At 25.0% G+C, this 13,610-nt stretch overlaps 5 protein-coding genes across 5 annotated transcripts; 2 read left to right on the top strand and 3 right to left on the bottom strand.

Moving 5' to 3' along the window:
* Positions 1-43: 43 nt before the first annotated feature.
* Positions 44-541, top strand: ecmK (cellulose-binding domain-containing protein; the record flags this gene model as incomplete). Its single annotated transcript, XM_631986.1, has 1 exon — positions 44-541. One exon carries the CDS (start codon positions 44-46, stop codon positions 539-541), a length of 498 nt encoding a protein of 165 aa, XP_637078.1.
* A 629-nt stretch (positions 542-1,170) lies between these two features.
* Positions 1,171-4,601, top strand: wdr24 (WD40 repeat-containing protein; the record flags this gene model as incomplete). The annotated part of the gene is made up of 4 exons (XM_631985.1): positions 1,171-1,288; positions 1,392-1,514; positions 1,594-2,425; positions 2,603-4,601. The coding sequence occupies 4 exons, from the start codon at positions 1,171-1,173 to the stop codon at positions 4,599-4,601; spliced, it is 3,072 nt and encodes a 1,023-aa protein (XP_637077.1).
* A 107-nt stretch (positions 4,602-4,708) lies between these two features.
* On the bottom strand, positions 4,709-7,007 carry DDB_G0287815 (hypothetical protein; the record flags this gene model as incomplete). Its single annotated transcript, XM_631984.1, has 2 exons — positions 4,709-5,329; positions 5,430-7,007. The coding sequence occupies 2 exons, from the start codon at positions 7,005-7,007 to the stop codon at positions 4,709-4,711; spliced, it is 2,199 nt and encodes a 732-aa protein (XP_637076.1).
* An 878-nt stretch (positions 7,008-7,885) lies between these two features.
* DDB_G0287813 (hypothetical protein) lies at positions 7,886-9,067 on the bottom strand (the record flags this gene model as incomplete). Its single annotated transcript, XM_631983.1, has 1 exon — positions 7,886-9,067. The coding sequence occupies one exon, from the start codon at positions 9,065-9,067 to the stop codon at positions 7,886-7,888; it is 1,182 nt and encodes a 393-aa protein (XP_637075.1).
* A 612-nt stretch (positions 9,068-9,679) lies between these two features.
* Positions 9,680-13,557, bottom strand: bms1l (BMS1-like ribosome biogenesis protein; the record flags this gene model as incomplete). The annotated part of the gene is made up of 3 exons (XM_631982.1): positions 9,680-12,192; positions 12,384-12,846; positions 12,916-13,557. The coding sequence occupies 3 exons, from the start codon at positions 13,555-13,557 to the stop codon at positions 9,680-9,682; spliced, it is 3,618 nt and encodes a 1,205-aa protein (XP_637074.1).
* Between the last annotated feature and the right edge of the window lie 53 nt (positions 13,558-13,610).

Here is a 13,610-nt window from a genome sequence, read left to right as displayed (position 1 = left end):
TTGCTAAAGAATAATTTATAAATCTTAATAATAATAATAAAAAATGAAATCAATAGTATTAATATTACTTGGTTTATTATTAACAATTGCATTTGTTTCAGCTCAAAATTCTGAAGAGTTCAATGATGCAGTTGCAAGAGGAAGACCACCTTATAGTTGTCCAGGTAATTGTGGAGGTGAACATACTTGTCATGTAAAAGATAACAAATGTTCTTGTTATGACCATGGACATTATAGAGAAGTTTATTTAGTGTTCAAATGTATTAATAGTTGGGTTGACTGTGGTAAAACTTACACTCAATATGATGTCACAATTGTAAATCCAACAAACTGTAATATTTTGGATATTTATATTGGTTATGATTATAGTTTCAGATTAAGAGATTCAAGCTCACTTTGGAATATGGTTCGTATTTCACCAGGTGTTATGACTCTTCCATCTTATCAAGAATCAATCAATGCCCATGCATCATACACTTTTGGTTTCATTATTGAAGGAAATAGACAACCAAATTTAAGTATCCTTTATATCAGATTCTAAATTTTCCTGGTCATCATCAAATTTAATCATTAATTTTAAAATAAAAATTAATTTTTCACTTTTAAAATAATTTATTTATTTAATTGTTTTTTTTTTTTTATTTATTTTCTTTATTTATTTTTTTTTGTTCTATTTATAAATTTTGGGAAAACGATTGATTAATTTTTTTTTTTTTTGATATTTTGGAATTATCTTGCTAACCACCATTTTTTTTTTTTTTTTATTTTTTATTTTTTTTATTTTTTATTTTTCAACAATTTTTTATTTTTTTTTTTTAATTTTATTTTTTTTTTTTTAATTTTTATTTTTTTCAACCTTCACCTGTGTGCACAAACACATAATTATCTCATTCATTACAAATCATTTTAAATTTTTTTTTTTTTTTATTTGAATCAGTATTTAATCATAGTATACTGATTTTTACAATAGGGATGGAGATCTAAAAATCTTTATTTCTATTATTAATATGATATTTCAAAAAAAGCAACTTTAATAATTGTTCCCTTTTTTTATACAGCACACACAAAAATAAAAATAAAAAAATTTAATAATAGATAGATAATATATAATAGTTAATAATAACAATAATAATAATAATATAAATAGTTTACAATAAAATTTAATATATCATGAATCAAATGAATCAACCACCAAATAAATGCCAGACTTATTTAAACTTGGGTAGTCCACTTAGTGCAATCAGTTCATCACCTGATAGTACAAAATTAATTGTAGCCGGTAGAGATAGTATGTATAAACAAACAAACAAATAAACAATAAATAAATAAACAAATAATAAAATTAAATAAATAAATACTAATTTTTTCAAAAACTTTTTAAAAAAAATAAGTTGTGAAAATTGTCTCTGTACAAAATAATGAATTTAAAGTAACAAGTAATCTAAGAGCAGGTAAAACTCAATCATTAAATTATACTGGTAATGATTGTTGTTGGCATCCATCATTATTAGAAAGTAAGTAAAAAAAAATATTTAGTAATAAAAATAAAAAAAGAAATAATTATATAAATATTAAAATAAAATAAAATAAAAGATTATAGATTTTTAATAGCAACAGCAGCAACAAATGGAGCAGTAGTAATTTGGAATACAGTTAGAGAAGGATCTAAATCAGTTGAAAGAGTTTTTACAGATCATAGTAGAGCAGTGAATAAATTAGCATGGCATCCAGAGAAATTGGATTGTATATTAACTGGTTCACAAGATAATACCCTTAGAATGTGGGATATTAGGGATAGTGCAAATGCAAGTAAGATTACATTTTCACCAAAATCTGAATCGATAAGAGACGTTCAATTTAATCCATCACAAGCCAATCAATTTGCTGCAGCATTTGATAATGGTACCATTCAATTATGGGATATCAGAAAACCAACGATTGCAGTGGAGAAAATCACCTCTCATCAAGGTTTGGTATTAACCATCGATTGGCATCCAGAAGAGAAGAATATCATTGCAAGTGGTGGTAGAGATCGTGCCATTAGAGTTTGGGATTTCTCAAATGGTAAATCTCTAAACAATGTTTCCACCATCTCAAGTGTTTCACGTATCAAATGGCGTCCTGGTAACAAATGGCATATTGCAAGTTGTTCTTCAATCGTAGACTTTCAAATTCATATTTGGGACGTTAAAAAACCTTATATCCCTCTATTCTCTTTCACTGATCATCGTGATGTTCCAACTGGTCTAATTTGGAAATCACCTTCCTCTCTAATCTCTTGTAGTAAAGATAGCCATTTACTCCTTAATGAGTTTCAAGATTCTTATAAACCTTATCAACATATTCGTACAACTGGTATTACTTGGAATGTAAATAATGAATTAGCTTCAATTAATGATAAAATTAATAGAACACAAAGTAATGAGTAAGTTAAATTAATTAATCAACTAATAATAATAATAATAATAATAATAATAATAATAATAATAATAATAATAATAATAATAATAATAATAATAATAATAATAATAATAATAATAATAAAGTTAAATTCAAATTATTTATTAATATTAATATTTTATTATTATTATTATTATTTCAGATCATTACCATCTTTATCAACACAATTTCCATCATTTTTTGCATCATTTAATGTACCAACACCACCACCATTACCACCTTTAGTAAAAGTTGAACAAGGTATAATGAATATTTATACACCAAAATATCAAAACTCTGAAATTGTATATGACGAAAAATATTTATTTGAACATTTTGCAAAAAACTATAGATTTAGAGGTGAATCTTTTAATCAATTATGTGATCATAATCAATTTGTATCACAATCTGTAAATCAACATCATATAAGTACAATGTGGTCACTTTTAAAACTTCATTATAGTAACTTGGATGAAATTCAACAACATAAAGAATTAATCGAACAACAACAAAAAGAAGAATTGGAAAAATTAAATAATAAAAAAATTGAAAAACAGCAACCTCAAAAATTAAAGAAACAACAACAACAACAACAACAACAACAACAACAACAACAACAACAATCACAACAACAACTACAACAACCACAACTACAACAACCACAACAACAACAACAACTACAACAACCACAACAACAATTGCGACAACAAAATGATAAAAATATAAAAGAACAACAAATTCAATATATTGAAAATTTAGAGAATAAACAATTAGATTCAAAAAATATCATAGATAATAGTAATGATAGTAATCAAGAAATTAATATAAATAAAGAGGACAAAGAAGATGAAGAAGAGGATGATGATAATACAAGTAATAACCTTGATGATAATCAAATGGGTGATATATTTGACCCATCAAATGATATGATGACTGCAAAAGAACCACCCTCCTCTTCATTAATGGAATTTAATGCAAATGATACTGGCAATGATCAATTTTGTAATATACTCTCAGCGGAAGCTGTTACACCTTTAGTATCATTACCAACATCAATTTCTTTAGAAAGACAAAAATCAACCGATAATATTTCAGATAATAATTCTAATGTACATGTAAATATCAAAAGGCAAAATCAACCAACCAATAATAATAATAATAATAGCAATATAGATAATTTAGAAAAGAAAAGTAATAAATCAAAATCAACAAAAGAAAATAAAGAATCATCATTAACTGATCAAAATAAACAAAAAAGAAATGATAATAAAGAAAAAATAGATAATAATGAAATAGATAATGACAATAAAGATAATAATGATGATGACGACAATGATGTTGACAATATTGGTGAAGATAACGATGAAATCAATAATAATAATGATAACAATAATAATAATAATAATAATAATAATAATAATAATAATAATAATAATAATAATAATAATAATAATAATAATAATAATAATAATAATAATAATAAAAATAATAATAATGATAATAATAATAATAATAATATAAATAATAAAAAGAATAAAATCAAAAATAAATCAATAGAAAATAAAAAAGATATTTTAGATAAAAAAGAAATCAATGATGAAGATAATAAATCAAATGATGAAAATGATTCATTAAAGATTTTAATACCATGTTTTGAATTTGAAGAATTTAACTTTCAGCCAATTATAACAGATATGTTGGAAGCATGTATAGAGAAAGGTGATGTTCAAACATGTGTATTCATTGTATTAATTTTGGGAAGATATATGGATTTAAATATTGAAAAACATAGATTGACAACGTGGTTTGGTTCTTACATTGAATTACTTCAACGTTATAAAATGTGGAGCTTGGCTTTGGAAGTAATGAAATATTGTGATGATCAAATCATTAATCAAGCTTCGAAAAGACATACCACTCTCATTAGTGCTTGTTCATCCTGTGGCAAATCAATTCCTCAAAATAGTATCATCTGTGAGAAATGTAATAAAGCATCAAGTAAATGTTCCATTTGTCGTTTACCTGTAAAAGGTATGTGGGTTTGGTGTCAAGGTTGTGGTCATGGTGGTCATTTAGAACATATGAAAAGTTGGTTTATTGATAAAAATCAAAAATCTTGTCCAACTGGTTGTACTCATATTTGTACTCCTTTTAAAAAATAAAAATAAAGATTTAAAAAAAAAAAAAAAAAAAAAAAAAAAAAAAAAAATTACATATACACAAATAAACTTTTTTATTACGAATCTTTGTTATACATATGTTAAATTTGTTAATGTTTTGGAAACTTAATTGGCTCAATATGGACAAATGTTTCCCCAAATTCGACATCAGTTTTAGTTCTCTTACGTGATTTCTTTAATGGAGTTGAAGTTTCTTGTTTTGGTGATTGTTGCTGTGATGAATTTGGTGATGGTGATTGTGATTGTGATTGTGATTGTGGTGAAGGTTGTTCTAATGGTAGTGATGGAGATTGTAGTGGTGGAGTTTGAGTTGGTGGTTGTGATGAAGGTTGTGGTGGTTCAATTTTTGTAAAATAATTCAATAAAGAATTTGTTTGAACTGGTGCTGAATTTGGTTTCTTTTTTGATTTTGATCTGTTTGGTGATCCAGAAAGTTTTGGATCTGTGGAACCTATATTGAACATTTGTTTTTCCTTTTCTTTTTCTTTTTTGGTTGGCGAAGGTTTTGGAATATTAGGAACTGGATATAATGGGTCAATTGTTGATCGAGCAAAAATTAATTCGCTCTGTGGTTTCAATGACCAAACTCTATGACTATAAGTACAATGCTCATCAAACATATCCTTAATTTGTCTTTGATTAATATTTGGAAAATTCGCTTTAAAAATTACAACCAATTTTTTAAAAGATAATTTATATGTTTTCATAATCTGAAAATAAATAAAAAAATAAAGAAATGTTAACAAACAAATAAAAATTTTGATAATATTAGAGTGAAAAAAAAAAAAAAAAAAAAAAAAGAATATTTACAAATAAAAATGTTGGTAATGCTTTGATTGGAAAACTTCTATCTTCTTTTGAAGCCAAAAATGGGTCAATTGGTTTTTCTAATTTAATTGGTAATGGACCCAATGGTTGAATTGTAAATATTTTTAAAAATTCTAAACTATTATTACTATTTTCATTATTATTTTCTGTATTGTTGTTGTTGTTGTTGTTGTTGTTGTTGTTGTTGTTGTTGTTGTTGTTGTTGTTGTTGTTGTTGTTGTTGTTGTTGTTGTTGTTGTTGTTGTTGTTGTTGTAGTTGTTGTTGTTGTTGTTTTTATTATGTACATTTAAATTTATAATTGTTGGATATTGATTAAAATATGGTTCAAGTATAATTGGTTTTTTTTCTTCAAAACGTTTTTTCTTATTTTTTCTTGAGAAAACTCTTTCATTAACAGAGATATTGGTAGAATTATCAACTTGAGTATCATCATCATCATTCAAACCAATATCATCAATCCAAGCTCTATCTTCTTCATTTTCTTCTTCATCAGCATCTTGATCTTCTTCTTTTTCATCAGCAGAAGTAATTTTCTCAGCTTGATCATCATCTTTCTCTTCCTCCCATTCATCAGAACTATCATAATCATAATCGATAGTTAAATCTTTTTTGAATGGGTTCTTAGCGGTGATTTGTTTACTAGTTTTAGAAAATGTACCATAGTAGGATGGTCTAAAACTATCATGAAACTTCAATAACTTTAAAGCACTTAATCTTGAGACCAAATCATGATGCATAATTGCGCCTGGTAATGAATCGATTTTCAATTTAAATCTATGATTTCTTTGACCAAGTTCACCATGTTGTGTTCCTCTATTTAATTTGGAGAAATAATCCCTTTTTTTTTGATTGGTTTCAAGTTTAATGGTATCATTTGAGGAGGAGATTGATTCTTTAAATACTTCATAACTATTTGAATAGGTTGGAAGTTGATATTGATATAGTTGAGTATTTGATGGTAATTCAATTGGTTGAATGAAAGAATTTGATTTTTGTGGCTTAATTGGTGCTTCAATTGGTGAGAAAAAGGAAGTTAATTTTTTTTGTTTCTTTTGTTCTTCCTCTTTTAAACGTTCAGCCTCTCCTTTTTTTCTTTCAATTTCTTCTTTTTTTTTTTCAATCTCTTCTTCTTTTTTCTTTTTTTCAATACGTTTTTTCTCTGCCTCTTCTTCTCTCTTTTTACGATTGATTTCTTTTTCTTCTAAAAGTTTCTTTTTCTCTTCATCACGTTTCTTTTTTTCAATTTCTCTCTCCTCCGTTAATTTCTTTTTCTCTTCATCTTTTTTCTTTTTATCTTCTTCTCTTTTAATTCTATCTTCTTCTCTCTTCTTTTTTTCATCTTCTCTTTTTTGTTTTTCTTCTTCTGTTAATCTTTTTCTTTTAGGTGTTGATGTTGTAGTAGTAGTAGTTGATGTTGGTGTTGTTGTTGTTGTTGTTGTTGTTGTTGTTGTAGAAGTAGGAATTGGTTTTGGTAATTCATTTGGAGTTTCTTCTTTCATTTCTGTATCTTTTATTTCAGTATCCTCACTTCCACTATCCATATCAATTGATTCATCCATTTTAAATTTATATATATTTTTATTTATTTTTTTTATTTTTTTTTTTAAAAAATTTATCTTTTTTTTATTTTATAATAAAAATTAATGGAAAAAAAAAAATGGATATAAAACAAGAACGTAAGTTGAAAAAAAAATAAAAAAAAAAAAAATAAAAAAAAAAAGTATTAAGAATAAGTTTTTGAAAATTTGAAAAAATGGGTGGAAAATTTTTTTTTGGCGGTTATTGAACGATTTTTTTTTTTTTTTTTTTTTTTTTTTATTTTTTAAATGAGATACTCGGGCAAATAAAATGAATAATTAAATCCTTTTTTTATTAATTTTTTTTTTTTTTTTTTTTTAAATAAGATTTTAATAAACGAAAAGAGAAAAAAATAATAATAGTTGATTACAATTCCTCCTAAAAAAAAAAATTTTCATTTGAAAACAAATCAAAATTTTTTTTAATAATTTTTAAATAAATAAATAATAAAAAATTTAATTAATTAATTAATAAATAATATATTATCATCTAAATAAAAAAATAATTAAATAACTAATCTCAAATAATATTAAATTGAATAAAATTTAAAATTATTTATAAAAAAATTAATTTTTTTTTTGAAATTTATTTATTTTTTATTTATTTATTTATTTATTATTTATTTATTTATTTATTAATTAATTTATTAATTTATTTATTTATTTATTTATTTATTTATTTATTTATTTATTTATTTATTTATTTATTTATTCATTTATTAATTTATTAACTAATTATTTAATTAATTAATTAATTTATTAATTTATTAATTTATTTATTTATTAATTAATTAATTGATTTATTAATTTATTTATTTATTAATTTATTCATTAATTTATTTATTTATTTATTTGTTTATTTAAGTTGTTAAAAGTAAACCAACAGTAACAATTAAACAAGAGAAAACCTTTTCTTTAACTCTTTTAACATCTCTACCAAAGTTTATAAATTTCTTTAAGAGAATGGCAACTATGAGATTAAAGAATTGATTGAGGGCACCTTCAGCGGCAGAAACAATGCCACTATTATAATAGAGATGATAAGATATTGAAACAAAAAAGTAACCAGATAATGATAAAATTTCACCAGCTGAGGATAGATAAACATATTTTCTTTTGACATTGACCAATGTTAAGGCAGACCTTCTAAAAGTTTTGACAAAGGCAATTAACAACGCAAAGGTCATACAACTACCATAGGTTGATATTACCAAGAAAGATTTTGAGCTCATAGCACCAGTTTCATTTGTACAAAACGATACGATCAAATAGTAGATTGCAATTAGGAAATCAGAGATTAAAACGTATTTGACCGCCTTTTGTCTCCAAAATGACATCTTTGATAATTGGCTGAAATCACCCTCCAATGATGGATAGAAACTTCCCACAAAGATTAAAACAAATGCAAATAGATGGGTTGGTGTGATGATTTTATGAAAGGTCACCAAAATTGGGAAATAGTAGGAAAGTATTGATAGGATGATGCTTAATGGTAGAATTATGATTGAATTTAATTGCATCATTGGTACGATGATGGTTGAAGATGATGTTTCAAATGCCTTCAATAGATAAATTAATGAGCCACATTGAAATGCACCTCCAATTAATGCTGCCAATGTAATTGTGGATGGTTTAATACGCTCTAAACTATTCTCTGCTGTGAATCCACCATTCACTAAATAACTTTCATAATAATCATACAATAGCTCGTTACCCATTGCCATATGTACTAATATTACTAAAAAAAACATTACAATAGCTGATACAATTGAATCTTGTTCGCCTGTTAATTTATCTGATGATTGTTCACTACCATGGTGGTGTTGATTATTACTTGATGATGATGACGATGATGATGATGATAATGTTGATATTGTTGATGACGATGATGCAATTTCAATGGTTTTTAAATCTATATCTTTTTTTGATTTCTCTTCAATTCCTTCTTCATGATCTTCTCCAATCACACCATCTGAAATTACATCACATCCTGCCCATAATATTGCACCAATTATTAAAGGTAATAACCATAATAAATCCATCAAATAATTTTAAAATCTCTTAAAGAAATAAAAAAAATTAAAAAAATAAAAAAATAAAATGAAATAAAAAAAAAAAAAAATGGAATTTTACCTATTATTTTATTTTTTATTTTTTATTTTATATATTATATTTTATATTTTATATTTTATATATATTTTTTTCTTTTTATTTTTTTATTTATATATATATATATATATATATATATATGTTGTGTAAATAATTATAAAATATAATTAAATACAATTTTAAATAAAACTATTTAAAATCTTTAAAAATAAAGATAAAAAAAGCATGTAATTTGCAAACTATTGTTTGGTGAAAAGTTTAAAAAAAAAATGAAAAAAATTTTAAAAAAAAAAAAAAAATTTTAGACACCACGTGGTGTGTTTCTATTTATGAATAAAAAAAAAAAAAGAAAAGAAAAAAGAGAAAAAGAAATCAAATAATTGACAATGGAATATAATATTGAATTATTTTTTTTTTTTTTTTGGTTTTTATTTTATATAATTTTTTTTTTTTTTTTATTTATTAATTTTATTTTATCTTTTGTAAATACTTTTTTTTTTTTTTTTTTTTATTTTTTTTTTTTTTTATTATTATGAATTAATTCTTTAACCCATTTTTGATTTCTTTTTAATTTTACCTAATGCTTCTAATTTTGATTTTCTTTTCTTTGTTTCTTTTTGTTTTTTTTCTTTGAGAACATCAATTTTAGATTGTTTTTTAAGTTTTTCATCTTGATATTGTTGTTTACGTTGTTGTTCTTTTTCAATCTTTTTATTTTTAATACTTTCCAAACGTCTCATTAAATCTGCGACTTGTTTCTCGTGGGGTTCAATGATGTTAACACGAGAAGATAGTAAAGCATCATCGGCGTTTTTAATGATTTTAGTACCTTTTGGTTTCAAATCGAATGGCAATTGAGATTGAAGTTTATTTGGAATACGAAGTTCTTTGAATTTCTTTTCATCTCTTTCGATCTTACCTTGATAGGAACTATCTTTTTTGACAGGTGCAGAAAGGTTATTCTCAAAACGTAATTGACCAACAGTTTTCATACCTTCCCAATGAGTCTTCTTCTCTTGTAATAATGAGGTTACAGGATTATAGAAACGAGTTGGTGTGATGGTATACCAAGTACGTAAGAAAATGATATCGGATGGTAATAATCTATCTTCAAAAGTTGCACGGAAAGAACCCTCTGGATGAGACAATGGTTTCTTAATTTGACCTCTAATACCAGAGACTGTACGAATTGTAGCACCAACGAATTTAGCCACCTCCAAACGACTTGTAAACATACCATTGACAAAACAAGTTTTCTTCATAATTTTATCGGGTTGACCAATCAACTTCAATTTCTTTACTACATTAATAGATGAATCCAAATCCAATACGGTACCGGTTGCAGATACACGGAAACCAGCTTGATTATTATTTGCATTTGTGAACCCGATGAAACCAGTGCCTGGTGGTGTCAATGGGCCATAGAAAGAGGCGTGGCAATGCATATGCTCTGGTGTGTATTTCAACATACGATTACGACCATTAATATCTTTGGTTGAGTAAAGTACAATGGTTTGGAAACGTCTCCAACCTACTGAAATCATCAATGGATCATTGGATTTCAAAATTCTCTTATGCCAACGATGTTTCTTTAGACTAACATTAATCATACCCAAATTCTCTTCTGAACTTAATAAACCACCTACAACCACTGGGAATTTAGGATCGAAATATTCACTAAATTCGCATGGTATCTTTTCAAATTCAATTCTAACATAAACACCAATTGGAAAACCTTCATACTTTTGACGATAGAATTGATCATCATTTTCAAATTCTTTCTCATTAATTGCTCTTTGTCTCTTTACTTCTTCATTTAATTCACCTTGGAAATCTTTTTCATTCTCTTGATATTTTGCATTAATCTTTTCAATTTGTTTTTCTTTTTTTGATTTATTTCTTTCTCTTTCATTTTCAATTGAATTTTCTTTATTATTTTTATCATCTGATTGAGAATTATCATCATCATCATCATCATCTTCTTCACCTTTATCATTTTCTTTATTATTTTTTGTTGTTGTTGATGATGATGAATCATATTTTTTACCAGTTTCTAAATCTTCAAAATCACCAAATAAAACTTCATCTTCACCTTCAGCATTATTCTTACCAATTAAACCTGTAGTTTCCAATTCATTTCTATTTACAAATTTAATTGCTAACAATTCTTTAATATCTTCAGATTTAAAATCATTTATTGAATGAATATATTTTGATGAATCTAATAAATCTTTTGTTGATTCTTCTTTATCAGTACTTAATTTCATTGATCCATAACCACCTTTTTTAACTTTAAAGAAATCTTCATCTTCTTCATTTTCATCTTTTTTATTTGATTTCTTTGATGGTTCATCTCCATAAATTAATCTTGATAAATTTAAATGATTTGTACCTGTAATTTGAATTGTTGGTTTCATCTTTTCTTTCCATTTAGCACTTTCACCAGTTTCTTCATCATATTCTTCTTCTTCATCTTCATCATCCTCATCTTCATCTTCGTCCTCATCGTCATCTTCTTCATCTTCGTCTTCATCATCATCTTCTTCATCTTCTAAATTTAATTTATTTTTATTTTCTGGATCATAATATTCTTCATCACTTAATTCTTCATCTTCTTCTAAATCATCATCATCATCAAATTCAACTTTACTAGAATTGACATTTTCATCATCATCATCATCATCTTCTTCTTCATCTTCCTCGTCACCATCTTCATCATCATCCTCCTCTTCATCATCACTATTAATAGCAGGGTTCTTCTTCATATCAATAAATTTAACCTTTCTTCTAACTCTACCATCTTTTTCTTCGACTACTTCAACTTTTTTAGTACCTTTTTCTTCTTGTTCTTCTTGTTCTTCTTCATCTTTTTCACCATCGGAATCATAATAATCTTTATCATCAATTTCTTCAATTTGTGTATAAGTATTATTTGTAAATTTAATTGGTGGTCTATTTGAAAATAATGATAATTCTGAATGTTCCATCTTTTCATCAATTGAAAATTGTGTATTTTGAAGATCTTTAACCATACTTTCACCTTCACCCTCTCCTTCTTCTATAATAATTTAAAATAAAATTAAAAAAAGTTAATAAAAAAGTTATTATTATCATTATTATTATTATTATTATTATTATTATTATTATTATTATTATTATTATTATTATTATTATTATTATTATTATTATTATTATTATTATTATTATTATTATTAATCAAATATAATTTAATTTAATTTAATTATTTACCTTTAGCTTTTGAAAAATTTAATTTACTTTCTGGAATATTAATATATACAGCATCTTTATCATAAAGAATATTACCAATATCACCCATTGGTGCATAAAGTAAACGTTCCTTTTCATTTAAAGTTTTCTTTCTCTCTGTTGGTAATGGACATGGATCAGGTAAGGAGGTTACTGATTTCATAAGGTAATCACCACTACCTGGAATATGAACTTTCATATGTGGTTTCAAATAAGTACCACGAACATAACCATATAAACAAATATTTCTATCAATTTTTGGATTCTGTCTAACTAATTCTGGTTCGGTTGTATCTTCAAATCTATCAACATAAACATATGGATGTGTATTTCTCCATGATAAAGGTATGAAATTTGCAACTGATATAAATCTTGCTAAATTATGAATTTCAACTTTTGGATATTTTCCATGTATAATACCTGATAAATAAAATAATTTTGCACCCTAATAATAAAAATAATAATTATTAATATTAATATTATATATATATTTTTATTATTAAAATAAACTTACTTCATAAATTTCAGTCCAAAATCTATCTTTAAATTTCTTTTTTGTTTTTTTTAATTTTTTATTATTTTTAAAACCATCTAAATGAGTTAAAATACCAATTACTTTTGGGAAACCATGAGTTTTTAAAACGTTTAAAAATTCAAAAGTTTCCATTTCGAAACCATAAGAAGCATCGATTAATAGTAATACTAAATCTGCAACTTTGGCAGTATCTATCATTGAATTTAAATCGTTATTACATTCAATAAATGTTAAACGACGTTTTTTACCTGCTACGATTGTGATTGGACCTTTGACATCAGAGATTGAGTGTCTTGTATAGTTTTTAATTAATGATCTAATTAATGTGGTTTTGCCACATTTTGGTGGTCCAACAACTGCAATCACATAAGGTGGTGTTTCAACTGCTGTACCTGATCTATCGATAACTGGTAGATTGACACGTTTTGCCTCTCTATCTAAATTACGAATTGTTAATCTATTCGATGCATATGCTGCTTGTGATATAAATGCTTTTGGATTACGACCTTTTAATGCCTCATTTTGTTCTAATTTCTTTAATTTGGCTGCTTTCTTTTTATTTGCTTTTGCACCTGCTTTTGATACTCTATGTACTTTTTTAAGATCTTTTCCAGAATCCATTTCTTTCTTTTTTTTTTCTTTTTTTTTTTTTTTTTCTCTTTTTTTTTATTTAT

Source organism: Dictyostelium discoideum (assembly GCF_000004695.1).
Source record: "Dictyostelium discoideum AX4 chromosome 5 chromosome, whole genome shotgun sequence".
Taxonomy (NCBI): Eukaryota; Evosea; class Eumycetozoa; order Dictyosteliales; family Dictyosteliaceae; genus Dictyostelium; species Dictyostelium discoideum.
This window is presented reverse-complemented; position numbering and strand designations above follow the sequence as displayed.